General features: G+C 44.8%; 1 protein-coding gene across 2 annotated transcripts in view; it reads left to right on the forward strand.

Moving 5' to 3' along the window:
• The window catches only part of AZIN1 (antizyme inhibitor 1), a 590,344-nt gene that overhangs the window by 266,732 nt on the left and 305,301 nt on the right, over positions 1 to 18,311 (forward strand). For both annotated transcript variants that reach the window (XM_078686910.1, XM_078686911.1), the window contains exon 7: positions 2,350 to 2,431. In XM_078686910.1, the coding sequence (XP_078543036.1) occupies positions 2,350 to 2,431 (82 nt within the window). The remainder of the gene's footprint in view (positions 1 to 2,349; positions 2,432 to 18,311) is intronic.

The following is an 18,311-nucleotide window of genomic DNA, read 5'->3' on the forward strand; positions in this document are numbered from 1 at the left end:
GTTCTAACAAATTAGTGACGATTTTGTGACCCCACAAAGTATATGGCTATATGGTGGGACAGGTACTGCCATGTAAAGGGCATTTTTTATTTATTTTGAAAGTTTTATATAGCGCAAACAAGATCTTTGCAGATATCAGAGCGCTTTACAGAGCAGGGAATACCAAACAAGAGAGAGAATACGTGAGGGAACATAATAGTACAGGTGAATCAATAATGCAAGTAATTAGTCATAATAGTAGGTGAAACAACAATAAAGGTAAAACACATATTCGTAGGGATCTAGCAGAATAATACAGGAAAAACACAGTCATCGGGATCGAGCTGGGTAAAATAGATCGGTGCCGATACTTTATAGATTCAACTTGAACGCTCAAGTGTATTTGGCCATGAGAAGAGCTTTTACTTCTTTCTTAAAAAGTGTGATTGAGGAGATGCGCCTTGTTTCAGGAGGGAGTGAGTTCCAGATCCTGAGTGCCATTCCTGAGAAAGAGCGCTTATACGTTTTTTTCCTTCCTGAATCTTCGAGGTTTTAGCAGCAGATTGTTTGTGCCTCTAGTGTATCTAGAGCCGCCAGAGATTGACAGCTTCTGAGAGGTATCCGGGAGAGCTCAGGTGTACAGCCTTGTGTCATGCAGGCGATTTTCAGATGTATTCTGGCTTCAAAAGGCAGCCAGTTCAGGGCTTTCAAGTCAGGGGAGATATGAGAGTGTTTTTTTGACCCAGTGATGAGTCTTGCTGCAGCGTTTAGAGAGGCTCTTAGGGGTGCATTTTTATTCTGTTTCTGCAATATCTTCTGATCCATTGTAAGGACACAAGAATGATACTGCAGCCCCAATTTTAGTACTTTCTGGATTTGTGGATACATCTCTGAATATTATTGTGCCAAAATAATAATGTTGAGGCAGAGTTAAGGTAGCTGTGGGACTCTTCTTTGACCTTTAGGGAACTTGAGGGGATTTGGATGGTCTTAAATTAGATTAAGGTCTTGCTCTGACAGTTGTTCACAGTTTCAAATGTGTTTCTCTGGATCCTGGGTACTCACAAACATATTCCCGGGGGCAGCAAAGTTTGGTCTTCGGTGTGACCCAGGGCCGCACTGATGCCAGTGGGGATAAAAAGTGGGTGATGGGGAAGTAAAAGCATGGATATCTAGTGGCTGTCTTTAAAAATGAAGGAGTTCCTAAAGTTAAGGGCCTAGTTACTTCCTTTCCCTAACTGCAATTAACCTTGAAATAAGTATTTGCTGCACAGTTAACATTTTTTTTTACATGTTATTGCTGAGTCGGGTAAACAGAAGCACAGTGCTGCTGCCCCCCAGGGTCAGGAGGGCCGTATGCCCCCCCCCCCCCCCCCCCCGGCCGTACTTTGAGTATCACTGCGTTGGGATCGTGGGGAACCTTGAAGATGGCATTGTGCTATTAAATCCATGTATCCAATGTAAGAGCCACAAATTGAGAAAAAAATCCACTAGCAATGCCAGTAGGCTTGGCTGTAACAAAATGCTTGCTGCCCAATCAATTGATGGTGAAGCCAATGCCATGGGACCACCTTATTGTCGCTCCCAGACTCTAGCAAGGAATGCACACCATTAGCACTTGACACTTTGGGTGCCTTGGACATCAGTTTAAGCCTTACCTAAGGAGGTGATGTGGAGTAGAAATACTGAATTCCATAAATAACTCACTAACCAGAAGTAAATAAATGTCCATTCTTTAATTGTATGTTTAAATAAAAAGAACTTTAATTTCCAGGCAACTAAATTTAAAATGAAATGTGTACGCAATGAAAACCAGACCCCTCTAGCCCCTCATGAACTAAAGATGTATGCCAGATCTCCGTGTTAAATAATAAAATGCCCCTTACTGTGATGGCTGTTGCTTATTTCTCAGTATAAAACCCCATCCTGTTGTATTTGAGAGGAAATTCATGATAGACAATTACAGTTTGAATAGGTATTCTGAGTTGCACCTTACAAAGCCCCTTCCTATTGTTTTCTATACGTATGCACTAATATTGTCTCCATTACTTACGAACAACTAAACTGCTTTGTAGACAGACTAACTGCTGATAATCGAATGTCTGTATTTAGGATTATCAGAGGTAGATCCAAAGCCTCTGTCTATGTGCTAATGTCAAGTTTAAAAAGAGCCCTGGCAGACCGCTAAAGCTGCTTTGAACTGTTTTTTATTTTTTTATTTTTTTAAAGCCTCTACTATTTATTTGACGTGGGTATTCGAGAGAATATCCATGATGAAGAGCTAGGAAGTAGTTCTGCATTATGTCATACAATCGGTATTGTACTGATTATATCCTTGTTGCTTTCTAAATCTATCTTTCTTTTTTCCAGGTTTCATGTTTCAAGTACCTGTAAAGAACCACAAGCATACTTTCATGCTTTATCTGATGCACGATGCGTCTTTGATATGGCTGTAAGTCTCCCCACTCCATCAATTTCTTGTGGAAATATAATACTGATTTTGTTTGAATGTATTTTCCTGCTTAAAAACAAACTTTCGAAGATCAGCTTTATAATTTTAATCTTTATTCAAAATGTAACATTGTTATGCTATAGAAAGAAGATGCATCTTTCTTTCACTTGCCATCGGCTTTTCCAGTGGGAAGTATAGATGAGGCTACTTAAAATTAATAGCGATCATTTGTTGTTGCAAGGTAGATTGCTTGGGCCACAGTTAGCCCATTTGGAAGGCAACAACCACCGTAACACATAGGAAAATTAAAGAATGGGTTTCAGTAATGTTGGAGAAAAACTTTTGACAAAAGATAGCAATTTCCTCCAACCCCATACCCCCAATTCATCAGCATCACTTGGCAACTTTCAAGGAAACCACCATCTTGTGTAGTTTAATTTTATTTATTTTTATTTATTTATTTATTTTGTATAGCGCAAACAGCTACCCAACAAAGGGTTTCCCGGCGCTTTGATTCAGTAGTAGTTGATCGGACAGCTGACTTAGATGTTAAATAGCCAGGTTTTTAAGGCCTTTCTGAATTTGATATAATTTACCTCTGAGCGCAAAGCTTGTGGCATAGTGTTCCACAGTGAGGGTCCAAGATATGCGAAAGATTTACCGCCCATACGTGATAGTTTTATTTTAGGAACAACAAACTTATTAGCTGTTGCAGATCTGAGTCCTAGATGGATGGTAACAATGTACCCGATTTTGCAGATACTTAGGGGCTTTATTTGTAGAGATCTTATGCATGAAGCATAATGATTTGAATTTAATTCTGTTATCTATTTTTAGTCAGTGCAGCTCACGTATAAGTTTGGTGGTGGATGAATGGATAGGAATTTTACCTAGCAGTCTCGCGGCTGCATTCTGCACAGTTTGCAGTTTGCGAACTGTGGATTTATTAGCCCCCAAATATAGTGCATTAGCGTAATCTAACCTTGATGTTATTAAGGCATTAATGACAGTTTTTTTTGTATGGTCTGGTAGCATCCAACAAATTTTCTTTAACCACTTCAAGATGACAAAATAGGTGGCAGATGTTTTTACAGCTTGCTGGTGCATACTTAGTGTGTCATTGACAATAAAGCCTAGATTACGGGCCTGAGTCGTCGGAGTTGGAGGAGCGCCCATAACAGAAGGCCAATGCTGGGATCCCCAGAGTTCTTTATTTTTTCCCAAAATGATTAGTTCGGTTTTTTCACCGTTTAGTTTCAGGAAGTTTTTTTGCATCCATCCTGCAATTTTCACTAATCCTGAATTTAATATGGAGGGATTGTTGTTTCCTGATGATGGAAGGGAAAAGAGAAGCTGAGAATCATCAGCGTAGGAAAACATCATTAAGCCGGTCTCCTCAACTATTTTTACGAGCGGGCTCATATATAGATTAAAAAGTAACGGACATAAAATTGAGCCTTGTGGAACTCCGTGTTTGAAGGTAAAGGTTTCAGAGCAAGCGGATTGGGAGAAAACTTGAAACACATTGTCATTCATCATCTTGTCACATTTTCACCTGTTCTCACATAAGCAACTCCGCATACTTCTCCATCAAGCTCAAGAAAGAACTACAATAATGCATGACTGTTAGAATTTACATGGAATTGGTCCGGTTGACCTTCCAGCTAAATGTACGTTTAAAAAGGCCTGTAGCCTTAAATTATATGCTATAACCATCACCTGGTACCCATAATTGAGAATAGGCAAAATGCACTTTAGGAGAACACCATTTCAGCAGAGCTAGACTCTGCTTCTGAAAGTGTGTAAACACATGGTGTTTATCTGTCCTCATAATTAGCAGCATCCTCTAATTGCCTATCAGGGGTCAAAGGTTTTCTGGAAATCTGTCAATAAACATTTAGAAGTTTTCAGCCTGCATTGCAGCATCTGACTGTCAAGAAAAGTGTGAAAGTGTATAAGGGAAGGATAAAGTGCAGCTTGATAGGGCATCATTGAAAGAGTCCAGGAGCTCCACTGCCCATGATGCTCTGTACTACCAGTTACCTCATAGACAGTTTTTATGGCTCGTGTGAGTAGGATCTCAGAAAATTTCACACATTTTTAACTGAATTCTGTTAAGAAAAACGTTGCTTTATTATCTTGACTCGTCGTCTTTAACATCAGTTTATCAAGTGCAATTTTCACCTGCGATATCTCTTCCCTTTTTGAGAAGTATCCCTCTCGAGTAAAATGTCAAAAAGGATTTACGGCATCCAGTTTACAGTAATGACGTAGGGCGGAAGAGAGGAAAAAGTAAAGGTTGGAAAAGTAATCCCTGCGCTTCCTCTGAAAGACTGTTTACCTTTGAGAAGGACTCGCATAAAGGGAGATCCAAAGACAGTAGATCAATAACCCACTGCCAACCTCACACTCCCCATCATTCAAGATCAGTGTAGAAGGTATCTAGGTCAGAGCAACGTTCTTGACATAGACACCCTATTGAAAGAAGGTTTAACGTCTCCTTCTCAGTGACAACATGGAGAGCATGCCAAATACCCACAATTTGACACTCACTCGCAGTCTCACACATTTGACCATTAAATGTCTATAGCTGGTCGCTGTTAGACCTTGTTTAAAGTTGGAGATCAACATCCAAACCATCTTCACCCTCTGTCGGTAGGATTCCCATCACTGGCATTAGACAGCTCACCGTTCATCTCACCTCTCGACATTGAAAAAGAGACACAATAGGACTCCATTAGGTCCGCATTTCGTTTGTGTGTAGGAAAGTCCCCTTATTTTTTGACATGGTCACCCCCACATTTTGCCTGGTATTCCATGCAATTTTGTCAAAGTGCACTGGGTAATTGCTAGCTAGGTCCCCAGTGCCAGATTTTGTTCCCTAAGCTGTATAGTTATTTCCCCAATTGGGAATACCTTTAGCACCCCTTAAAATGTCCTAGCAAGTGGTACCCCTGGTGCCTAGGGCATGGACTCTAAAGAGGGTCCGTAAGGGCTGCAGTATGTTTTGTGCCGCCCTAAGCCTCATTACTTAACTCGCACACACTGCAATTGCAGGCTGCGTATCTTGGTACAGACCATATGTAATCCAAATGTAATCCATGCCCTATCTGAAGGAAGCCCTTCAATTATTGAAAATTCTACTTTGCATGACTAAGGAAGTGTCTTCCCAGTGTGTTCTTGTGGTTTGAGAGTCTGCCATTTATTGCAGTATTATCCTTCTACCTGTGTTTGGGACTTGTGTGTAACATGCACCCGTCACTTTCTCTTGTAACACACTGTTTTCTACCTCTTAAATTTGTTTGTTTTCGATACCTGCACAAGTGCCACCAGTGCCTACGTAACGTTTGTGCTTGAGTGTCCTCCATATATTACAGTATTATACCTGTTTATTTTGTACGCTTTTGTAACCTGCACACGTCACTTTTTCCTCCTGTAAGGCACCGTTTACTACCTCTTGTATTTTGTTGGCTCACGATTGTCATTTGTGCTTCATTTAATGTAACGTTTGCTTTTGTATTTTGCTCACTTGTAATGTTGTCATGTATCAGTTCTGTTCCTATCGTGAAGCGCTCTGACACCCTCGGGTAAAGTCTGAGCTATATAAAAACGCATAAATAATAAATAAATAAAAGTGAAAACACAACATTGCACGCAGCCTTGTGTGCCATGCCTGCAGACACTATTAAACGATGTGGTTACCCAATAACATAGAGAACCTGGGGACTATATATTTAAACGAACAGTGGTTCTCCAGTATTAGGATGTCTTTCATAGATTCACATGCTTGATTATTCCTCGTCGTCGAAGTGGGAGTCCCACGGTAAATAAAATAGCAATAACATACTAATAACATATGTATGTAAATACATAACACATAAAATATACACTAGAAAAGTAGTAAATACCCAAACACAATTCCTACATAGGAATACATGGTAGAGAGAGAAAACACTTGTAACATATTCCTGTCATTATGTTAGTCCACATACAGCCAGCACCCCTCCAGAACCTTCTCCTCAGAGCTCAGTCCCTCAGATTTTCTACCGCATGTCGTGTGAAGGGAATCTCCCTGAGCTCTGCTCAGTTTTTCTCAACTCTTAAAGTTTTCCTGTGAAGTCCAGCGTGTCTTCAAGTAAGAAGTCTTTATTTAGACCCTGTTCTTCTTGTGGGAAACTACGTCTTTACTCTGAGGACCCCCCAAGAAGTGCTTTTATTGTCTTTATCCCGCCCATTAGGTTAGTAAATGCAAATTTTGCAGAACCTTCTCTACAAAGACCCTTAAGGACAGAGAAGGCCGTCTCCTCCTATGGCTTCAAAGACTTAAGGATAAGGATTCGGCACTTTCACACACAGAAAGTATGGTGTCTGGACCTTCAAAAGCAGCCTCCAAACATAAGTGTGCAGAATTTGCCTTCTCCATTCCTGAAAAAGAAGAAACTTTCCGGATCTGTGGCTCCTGCTGTGTCCTCACCACCTCCTGCTACGTCCACGAGACCTGGCTCTTGGGCGTCTCCTGCTGCTTCCCATCATGTTTCTGCTCCGAAACTTGTTTCTTCGTCGACTGGAGCCTTGACGATCGTCCCGACGATGAGGTCTGCCGTCTCCGGATCGTCGACAGCAACATTGACGACGACATCAGCCTCCGGATCGTCGACTACGGCAACATCGACGTCATCCATGTCGACGAAGGTATCACTCAGCTTTCAGACTGTTCCGTCGATGATACCTATTGCTTCGTCAAAGAAATCTATTTCATCGTCCGCTATATCATCGTCTACGAATGTTCTTAAGAAATCTTCATCGTCGTCAGTCCCGTCGACGACTGCTCCGTTGATGGCGGCTTCATCGACGACGGCTGTCGATGACTATTTCATCTTCTTTTGCTTCTTTGCCTTTGGTGCTGTTATCTTCCTCCGGGTCTGGCTCTTCCACCGTCTACCCCTTGCACCAACGTCTCAAGCGGCCAGTAGACCAGCTGTCCGTCCCAAGTGATCCACAGCCTCCCTGGCTCTTGTTTGCCACGGGTTCTGAGCAGGACTCAGATTCTGACAATGATGTGGATGATTCCTTCAGAGTGGCACGCACTCCTTCAGATTTAATTATCAAATCCCAGGACTATGGTGAAGATGATGACGACCAATACTCTCAGGCAGAGGAACATTCTATGCAGGTTCCAATTGCGACACTGCCTCTGTCGCTCATCTCCAATCTCCAGCATATGTTGGAGGACTACAACCGGCTTTTCCCGCCCTCTCAACAGGGTTCGCCTATGCCACATGCTCCTGCGGCTGTTGCGGCTCCTGCTGCTGTTCCACTACCACAGCCACCAACGCCTTCTCCTCAGGTTCAGACGTCAGTTAAAATACACACTACGGTTTACACTGATGACTGACGACCTCCTTCCAGAACGTGAAGAGGGAGAAGTTCACGATGACTATGCTGCCACTCACATGGCTGAGTGGGACGACTATCAAATTCAGACATCATCCCCTCCTCCGGTGACGCCGGGGATTCTCCTCCGGTGGACATCGCAAGTTTCCATGAACTGACGGATAGAGCGGCTCAACGCTTTCAACTGCCCAGAGTCCAGAGGGAGGAGGACTGTTTCCTCTACGATTTTAAAAATCAACAGTTCAAGCAAGTCCATACCATACCCATCATAGATTTCATTTGGAATGAAGGAGTGAAATTAATGCAAACTCCAAATTCAATACCGGCGCAACTGCCTCGCCTTGAGAAAAAATATAAGGCTCCCTTTGGATCTCCAGCGTGCCTTGTTGCACAGCCAAAGCCTGACTCGGTGGTCACCCAGGCTGCACAACGTCGTGCACGAAATCCGACTTCTCCTATTACAGCTCCTCCAGATCGGGAGGGTCGTCGCCTGGACGCTATTGGACGTAAGTTTTCCACAATGGCCTCCACTACGGTGAGGGCGGCTAATGCTTTAGCCATTTTAGGCCGCTACGACCGCCAGATGTGGTCGGACGTGTCTGCCCTGGTGGCCCTCATCCCAGACACTTCCAAGGTGGAAGCCTTGAAAATTCTTCAGAAAGGAGAGAGAACGTCGGAGGAAATTATTGACTGCGCAGTTGACATTGCCTGTACTGGCTTTCATCAGCTTGCTGGGGCAGTGGTCTTGCGGAGGCAGGGTTGGTTGCGGTCCACCTCTTTCCGCCAGGAGGTGCAGGCTAAAATCCTTGATATGACGGCGAGTCGCTTTTTGGAGTGCATGTTGGTGAGGCATTAGTCCATTAAGAAGGACACTGATACTGCTCGCTCATTGGGGACTTTACAGTTTCAAAAGCAACCTTTTCGTGGTGCATGCGGACGCGGCACCTATTCCACTTTTCGCGGAGGAAGCACTCAATTTCGCTCCTACCACCAGGGTAATCAACGTTACTCCTCCAACCAACAGCAGTCCACCCGGCAGCAGTCTTCGAAATCCTACAGGGGAAAGTCTTCATATAGAGGATCTACTCCCAAACGACAATGACTTGTTTTTCCACCCCCTAGTTTTGGAGGTTGAATCTCCCTGTTCTCTTCTCAGTGGTCCTCCATCACCTCGGACCGCTGGGTTCTGGACATTGTAGCGAAGGGCCATCCTCTAGAGTTAGTCAAGATTCCTCCTTCCACTCCACCGTCTGGCCTGCCTCCACCCCACCTCAAGGAGCTTTTCCATCAAGTTTGTCTACTAATCCAAAAACGTGCCGTCGAAGTTGTTCCCAAGTCTCAAAGGGAAAGGGACTCTATTCCCGTTTTTTCCTAATACTCTAGAAGACAGGAGACTGGCGACCAATCCTGGATTTGCGAGCTCTCAACAGGTATCTCAAAAGCCAATCCTTCCGCATGCTTATACTCGTAGAGATCTTGCGTCTTCTCTCTATGGGCAACTTCATGACCACCATCGACCTCCAGGATGCTTACTTCCATGTTCCAATTGTTCCACGGCATCGGAAGTACTTACGCTTCCGGGTGGGACGGAGAGACTTCCAGTTCAAGGTATTGCCTTTCGGCCTCCGATCCGCCCCTCGTGTCTTAACAAAAGTATTGGCTCCAGTGGTGGCTTACTTGCGTCTCCAGGGCGTCCAGATATTTCCATACCTGGACGACTGCCTCCTCAAATCAGTCTCGCAACTGTAGTGTAGTTCCTATATTCCCAATAGGCTCTGCGCATTGGAATAATATATTCAGCAGTGTAGACGTAGGACTGAGGTCAACTAGGTCTCTCCTGACTATATTAGACTTAAGGTTTGCCAGCTAGCTCAGAGTTCACTAGAAACTTTCTCTAATAAACGAGGAGGAGTTGGATAGACAAGAAGGGATTAGCTTCTGACAACCATATAACATGACAACTTTGCTCCCTCAGAATAAGAGTGTATCTCTAGAGTCGTGTGAAAACAATAGACCGCTATTTCACTCAGTCAAGTGTGCATACTTAGTTTCACCAGAGTGCAGAGAAAAGAGAGACTGGCGTTTTCAATAAAAGGTTGTTATTTATTGAGCAGTCTTCTTTCTCATACAAGAGAAATGAATTGCCACAATTGCAATACTCATAGTAAAGTAAAGTGCGTACAGTAAAAGGAGGATTAAGAAATACTGTAAAAGCATTGATATGGTTTCTTAGCCATAAGATACTTTAAAATAGATAAAATATATACATACATATATACATTGACTAACGTACTCAACTGGTGCTTCTAAATACGCCTACCCCTGTGTACCTGACCTAAGCCTAATACGTGGGAAGGAGTAAGTAAGTAGCAGTTTAAGTTAAGTTGGTTTTGCCAAGAATCTGAGTCAAGAATTCTCTCTAAGGTTTTAGTCGGCTCCGTACCTGGGTTATTAGAAAGCAGGAGGTCTTGTATCTCTCTCTCAGTACTCGATATCCCAGTAACCCGCGAAGGTATCTGGAAACTCCGGAGCTGGATTTCTCGGCAGGAGAAAAGACAGCGTCTCTCTCAGTGCGTCAAAAGGGAGGGGCAGCGTCCGTGGGCTCTTGGGACAGTAGATAGCTGCTCTGCTCCAAAACCACCACCGTGTGTTTGCTTAAGGCAACGTTGGTATATTTATACCTGAAAGGTGCCGGGTGTGACGTAAGGTTGGACATAAGACGTCAATAAAGATGTCACTAAGAACTGGCCGTTCTTACAGTGCTTTACAGGAGTTCTAGGATGAAATCAAAACAAAAGCAAGGGAGATTTCCCAGGTTGCTGGAGGTTTGGTTTGTTTAGAGAACTCGTTGTGCTTTCTAGGAGTCTGGGGAAGTAGCCTTGCTTAATGTGACAGCATGTGCTACGACTGAATATGGATATGATTACTATGCCGTTATAGGGATATTATTGATTCTCCAGTATTTGGGGTGTCTTTCATAGATTCACATGCCTGAATCATTCCCCGTCGTCGGAGTAGGAGTCCCACGGTATATAAAAAAGCAGTAATAAGCCATTTGTACATAGCAAATAACAGTTACAATAAACCAGGAAGTGAAGTAGCCTCAGCTACCAATGAAAAAACTTCCACATTAGTGACCATCCAAGTCATTATGTTAGACCAAACTGCAGCCAATCAGGCCACAGCTCCCACCTAGGTATTCTCCCCAGAGACCCAGGCTGTCAGATTTTTTACCGCACGTCGTGTGATAGGGAGTCTCTCTGAGCTCTGCTCAGTTTCTTCTTCTACTTTGAAAGTTTGAAAGTTTCTTCTTTCCAACATGTCCACATCTAAGTCCCTTTTCAGGGCTTGTGACTCTTGTGGCAAGGCAAGGCTCTTCAAGGAAGACCCTCATTCTCTCTGCATTTACTGCTTGTATCCAGACCATCAGGCTAAGGAATGCAAGATTTGTCGCACTTTTCCAACAAAAACCCTCAGGGACAGAGAGGGTCGCCTCCTACTATGGATACAACGGAATAAGGACAAGGACTTGCCACTCTCTGAGGTAGGAAGTTTGGCCTCTATGTCTTCTATGGGATCTAGGAAGAGAATAGCTGAGGGTACAGTAACTACCCCTAAGGCTAAGGTGGCGAAACAGGCCCAGCACGCTGCTGAGGAACCTTCAACTTCTAAAGTGAAGAAAGCCTGTCAAAAGTCTGTCAAACAGCCTGTCATTAAAAAGACTGTCCCTTTATTGTCACCTCAGAGGCCTACAACCAAGGCAGCAGCTTCTCTGCCGGTTTCCTGTCAGACTGCCACTACAGTGACTTCTACTGTGACCTATTCCTCACCAAAACCCTCTTTGGTGGTGTCCTCGGTGTCCTCACCTACTTATGTGCATGTTCAAATTCGTCCCATCTCGTCGACGAAGAAAGTTTCACCTACCGTCGACGAGCCTCCGTCGACAAAGCCCTCCTCAGCGTCGAAAAATCCCTTCCCGTCGACGACGACACTACCGTCGACGAAGAAAGCCTTGCCGTCGACTGCTTCACCGTCGCCGAAGCACCCGTCGACGGACTCATAGTCGACGAGGAAGACTCCGTCGACGATCCAACCGTCGACGAAGAAGACACCGTCGACGGCCCCGTCGACGAAGTCGTCGACGACGGCCCCGTCGACGAAGAAGATAATGCCGTCGACGGCCCCGTCGACGGCCCCGTCGACGGCCCCGTCGACGGCGAAAAATGTTCCGTCGACGACGAAAGGTGTTCCGACGACGACGTCGTCGACATCGAAAAATGGATCGTCGACGAGACCTCTCCAGCCACAGTCGTCGACGACGGCGAGTTCGTCCCTCACAGCAAAGTCAATGCCACAGGACTTCTCGGTGGCCCAAGGGAATCCAATGACGCCAAAACTGTCAACTTGCACAGATCTTCAAGTATGGTCTGCAAAGAGCAACCCCATATCGTTGCCTTCTCCAGCCACCACTGCGGCGATTTTACAACGCCCATCAGTCTGCATGTATGTCACCACTCACGATGCCAGACAGGCTTTTGGATTCCGACGAGGACTCTGGTGGAGACTTATTTCCGGCAGCTACAAGTCCATCTGACTTGCTCATACACGTTAAGGAACAAGAGGAAGAGGAGCAGGTGACGCATCACACAGGGTTGGATCCTGCACCCCCGTCAGGGACACAAATGCCCATGGAATTATTTAGAAATTTGATGTCCATGTTGGATGATTATTATCAACGATTTCCGCCCTCGGAATCGGGCGAATCGCACATCACTTCCCCCCCGCCTAGAGGAACTCCGCATTCAGTCCCTCCTAACATGGAAGAATCTGTACATGCCCCATCCATGCCGGTACCATCTACTCAACCGGTGGATGACAACTCTGAAGAGGAGGCTCATGAAGAAGGAGAATTGGATGACTCGGATTCGTCGGAGTATGAGGATTATCAGGCTGACTCCCCTGCTCCAGATGCACAGCCGAAGGCTGAATCACCACCGGTGGATATTGCAAATTTCCATAGGATTATGGATAACGCTACCAAACGATTTCTCATTACCATGGAGACAAAACAGGATGATTGTTTCCTGTATGATTTCAAGAATCTCTCCCAAAGACAGAGCTGGTCGATACCGATCATAGAGTTTATTTGGAAAGAAGGTCTGAAGATCATGGCCACTCCAAACTCTTTACCTCCAGTTTTGCCACGAGTGGATAAAAAATAGAGCGCCTGCTTCTTCACCGGCTTGCCTGATTGGACAGGCCAAGACAGACTCAGTCATTGCACAAGCAGCTCAAAAAAGGGCGAAAAACCCATCATCTCAAATCTCCACGCCTACAGATAGAGACGGAAGACGACTCGATACCATTGGCAAAAAAGTCTCCACGATTGCAGCAACCACAGTCAGGGTTGCTAATTCTATGGCGATTCTTGGCCGATACGATAGGCAAATGTGGTCTGACATTTCGCCTTATATTAAGAAACTGCCTGAACCGGACCGGTCTGAGGCGATCAAAATTTTACAAGAAGGGGAGTGTGCATCGTCAGAGATCATTGACGCCGCAGTGGATGTAGCGGCTACAGGCTTCAGACAATTGGCAGGAGCCGCAGTCCTTCGGAGAGAGGGATGGTTGAAATCTACATCCTTTAGACATGAAGTACAGTCCAAGGTCTTAAATATGCCTTATGATGGCGAGTTCCTATTCGGCTCGCACGTGGATGAAGCTTTGCAGGCCATCAAAAAGGATACTGAAACTGCACGATCTTTGGGCACTCTGCAGTTTCCTAAATCTTCCTTTCGTGGCGCAAGAGGAAGGGGAAATTTCTCCAATAGGGGAGGATATTACCAACAGCGCAACTACACCACTTCTCAAAACACACAGAGGTACCAGCCATATAAGCAACAGCCTTATGGCCAAAGACGTAACTCTTACACACAGCCCCGAGGAAAACCAACATATCGTGGAAGAGATAACACCAACAAGAAGTGAAGTTCACTTCCTGCCGCCAAAGTGTCCCCGCCAAAAACAAATTGGAGGAAGAATATCCCAACATTACTCAAAATGGTCCAAGATTACTACAGACAAATGGGTGCTGGATGTGGTATCCAAGGGACACATTTTAGAATTTGTAAAAACCCCTCCAAATTCTCCTCCAAAAGGGCCGCCCCCAGCACATCTCAAGGAGCTCTTCATCCAAATCAATTCCATGATTCGAAAAGGGGCAATCGAGAGAGTACCTCGACACCAGAGAGGGACAGGTTTCTACTCTCGTTTTTTCTTGATACGCAAAAAATCAGGGGAATGGCGCCCAATCCTCGATTTGCGTGCCCTGAACAAATTCATCAAAAAATTGACGTTCAGAATGTTAACACTCCAGGAGATCCTACAGTTTTTGGCAGAAGGGGACCACTTGGCAACACTCGACCTTCAGGATGCCTACTTCCACGTCCCTATCTTCCCCAGACACAGGAAGTTCCTAAGGTTCAGAGTGGCTGGCAGGGATTTCCAATTCAAGGTGCTTCCCTTTGGACTACGTTCAGCCCCGAGGGTATTCACGAAAATGCTAGCACCCGTAGCGGCGCACCTACGATTGCAGGGAATTCAAATATACCCTTATCTGGACGATTGCCTTATCAAGGCCAATTCCTACGCCACAGCAAGCGACCATGTCCAAAAATGCCTTTGCCTGTTTCAAAGCCTGGGGTTTTCAGTGAACTTCGAGAAGTCAGATCTAATTCCATCTCAAAGAAAGTCCTTCTTAGGAGCAACGCTGGATTCCAAGCTCGCCCAGGTCTTCATTTCGAACGAAAGGCAGAAAAAGATCAGAACGATGGCAACCACACTCCTCAGAAAAGAGTACGTTTCTGTTCGGAGATTCAAATCTTTCCTAGGGATGATCTCTTCGTGCATCCCTCTCACTCCAAACTGTCGTCTGAGGATGAGACCATTACAAGAGGAACTCAGTCACCAATGGGTGCAGATATCGGGGTCCTTCGAGGATCTCATTACACTGACGCCTCGAATGAAGGACACAATCCTGTGGTGGAGTCAGGCACGCAACCTACAAATCGGCTGTGCCTTCCTCGCAGAAGTCCCAAGGTTCATCTTGACCACGGATGCCTCCCTAGAAGGTTGGGGCGCTCACCTTCAAGGGATGACGATCAGCGGCAAATGGGACGCTCAACAGAAGAAATGGCACATCAATCTGCTGGAGTTACGAGCCATTTTCCTCGCCCTAAAATCCTTTCTGGCAATCCTACAAGGCTCCACAGTGTTGATTCGAACAGACAACACAACGAGCATGCATTACCTGAACAAGCAGGGGGGCACAAGATCAGCCCGGTTGTCTCAACAGGCTCAAGAGATCTGGACTTGGGCTCTGGATCACGACATCAACTTGTCAGCGGTGCATGTTCCGGGAGTAGCCAATGTACTGGCAGATTCGCTGAGCAGATCCAAGAACAGCACTCACGAATGGGAACTGAATCAGCCGGCGCTGGATCGGATCTTCCAGAGGTGGGGTCTCCCCGATCTGGACCTGTTTGCAACTTATCAGAACAAGAAATGTACTCACTTTGCGAGCTGGATTCCCCACAGGGACTCTTGCGGGGACGCTCTCTCACTCAATTGGGAACGGATCTTTGCCTACGCCTTCCCGCCAATTCCGCTAATACCCAAAGTCATCAAGAAAATGAGAAAGCAACCGTGTCGAATTATCCTGATTGCTCCACGGTGGCCACGACAATATTGGTTCACGCAGCTTCTCCTATCAGAATGCGAGCCAATTCAACTGCCCCGAATTCCACACCTTCTAACAATCCAAGAAGGCAAGGTGTTTCATCCAGACCCTCAATCTCTGAAATTATCGGCTTGGCTCCTCAACACCACGAGTTTGCGCACTTGAACATTCCACAAGACTGTCAGGAAGTCCTGGCCAATGCTAGGGCGCCTTCCACAAACAAAACTTACAAACTAAAGTGGAAACGTTTCTGTGTTTGGTGCCAAACTATGAATTTGCATCCAATGACTGCGAAGCCAGAAGCGATATTGCCCTTCTTTTTGCAGCTCGCTAAATCAGGTTTGGCGCACTCAACACTTAAAGTGTTCTTGGCCGCCATATCACGATACCGTCAGGACGGTAAGACTTCTCTATACTCCTCAAGGATAATACAACAATTCTTTAAAGGCTTATTTCGTATGTTTCCACCTGTACGCCGGCCACCTCCATCTTGGCATTTAAATATAGTCCTAGCACAGCTTCTTCGCCATCCCTTTGAGCCTATTCATAAGGTCGATCTCAAGTTCATCACTTGGAAGGTTGCATTACTGCTGGCACTAACATCAGCCAGACGAGTGAGTGACATGCAAGCATTCACCATTAAGCCACCATTCTTGCAATTCACACCTGACTCTGTGATACTACGCACCAACCCGAAGTACATGCCCAAAGTACCATCGGATTTTCATCTCAATGAGCCTGTGATACTTAAGACAATTTTTTCCCAATCCGCAGTCACCAGCTGAGCGGACTTTACACACATTAGATTTTATCTTTCAAGAACAGCTGCCATCAGGAAGACGGATCAGCTATTTGTGGCATATGGCAGACCAAGACAAGGTTGTGCTGTTTCAAAACAGACTATCGCCAGGTGGGTCTCATCCACGATAGGGTTATGCCATCAACAAGCAGGTAAACCCTTACAGACCTTACCTAGAGCCCATTCTACAAGAGCAGTCTCCTCTTCAACTGCGTTATTTGCTGGTGTGCCTCTCCCGCATATTTGCAGAGCAGCAACATGGTCCAGCAGGCACACATTCACGAGGCATTACTGTCTGGATTCTTCAAGCGACACCGATGCCTCGGTGGGGAGAGCAGTCCTGCGAAATCTGTTTCAGTAAGGTGAGCCTCTGGTATTCTCTCCCACCTCCTTTCCACTCTTTACGCTTTCTTATGATGTTGCATTGCTTTCTGTTTATGCATGATAACTATGTTTTGGCGTATAAGAGCGAGATATTATATTACTGCTAACTACTCGGATTCAGGCATGTGAATCTATGAAAGACACCCCAAATACTGGAGAAGAACAATAGTTACTTACCTGTAATCTGTGGTTCTCCAGTATTGGTGTCTTTCATAGATTCACATGCACCCACCCACCTCCCCTCAGAGTCTCACCCAGACTGTTATGATATAGCTGTATATACTCTGGTACACTCCAGTGCTACAAAAATCTGACAGCCTGGGTCTCTGGGGAGAATACCTAGGTGGGTGCTGTGGCCTGATTGGCTGCAGTTTGGTCTAACATAATGACTTGGATGGTCACTAATGTGGAAGTTTTTTCATTGGTAGCTGAGGCTACTTCACTTCCTGGTTTATTGTAACTGTTATTTGCTATGTACAAATGGCTTATTACTGCTTTTTTATATACCTGGGACTCCTACTCCGACGACGGGGAATGATTCAGGCATGTGAATCTATGAAAGACACCAATACTGGAGAACCACAGATTACAGGTAAGTAACTATTGTTCTTATAACCGAACAAGGGCATAAAATAGTAATTTCGATTTAGGCTCCTGGATAAAAACACAATACCCACTCCACGATCTAATGTCCATCATTACTAAAACTAAGCAATAGTAAACATTTGAAGGTGCATGTGTATTCCAACCCACCCCAAAATATTTTTTTTGCATTTGAAATGGTGTATGCGAAATACATGAAAATGATATTGGTACTGTACGCTTTTCAAGCAGTGTAATCATTCAGTTAAAACGATGCATATATATGATTAGCTGAACGATTTGCGAAATTTACACTTGAAATGGCTCTTAATACAGAAAAGGTGGAGACCATTAGATCACATATAAATACAGTCTCTGTAAATGTGCTAGAGGCAGAGGTAATATATTGTCTCTAGTGTTCCTAAAAATAGAAGCTCGGTTCTCTAAGAATAGTTCTACTTTAAGCAGAGTACAAGTGCCAGGAAAAAGGTAAATATTTTGGAATCGGAGAAAAAAAATAAAATTTTGCTTTCAGTGGGAAAAAATAGTTCCAAATATTTTCAGTAGCTTTTGTTTATCAAAGCTGAAGGCCGAATTCAGAGTTCAGGGAACCGCTGTGTGCTCGTTTGCTTAAAAGTTATTATTTTTGTTCAGGGGAGAACATCATTTCAGACAGACTCGCAAAAAGTTGTCTACGGCTTCAGGTGAAAGTTCGATCAAGTTAAAAAATGCCGCAACTGAGCAGTCTTGAGCATGATTGCTATCGTCGATGTCAGGATCAGCAATGCTCACAGAAGGTCGTACCTGGGTGATGTTGCTCTCCTCTCGTACTTCACTACCACCTAATCGTAGTGGCGAAGTCTCAACGAATGCCGTCATCAGGATGGGTAACCGCTGGGGACAACACAATGCATGAGCTGTTACGGGACTTAGCAAAGTATCTGTATCCAGTGGTACTGCTGATGGTAGTGTAAGACAGACGT

Source organism: Lissotriton helveticus, chromosome 4_1 (assembly GCF_964261635.1).
Source record: "Lissotriton helveticus chromosome 4_1, aLisHel1.1, whole genome shotgun sequence".
In the NCBI taxonomy this organism is placed as follows: domain Eukaryota; kingdom Metazoa; phylum Chordata; class Amphibia; order Caudata; family Salamandridae; genus Lissotriton; species Lissotriton helveticus.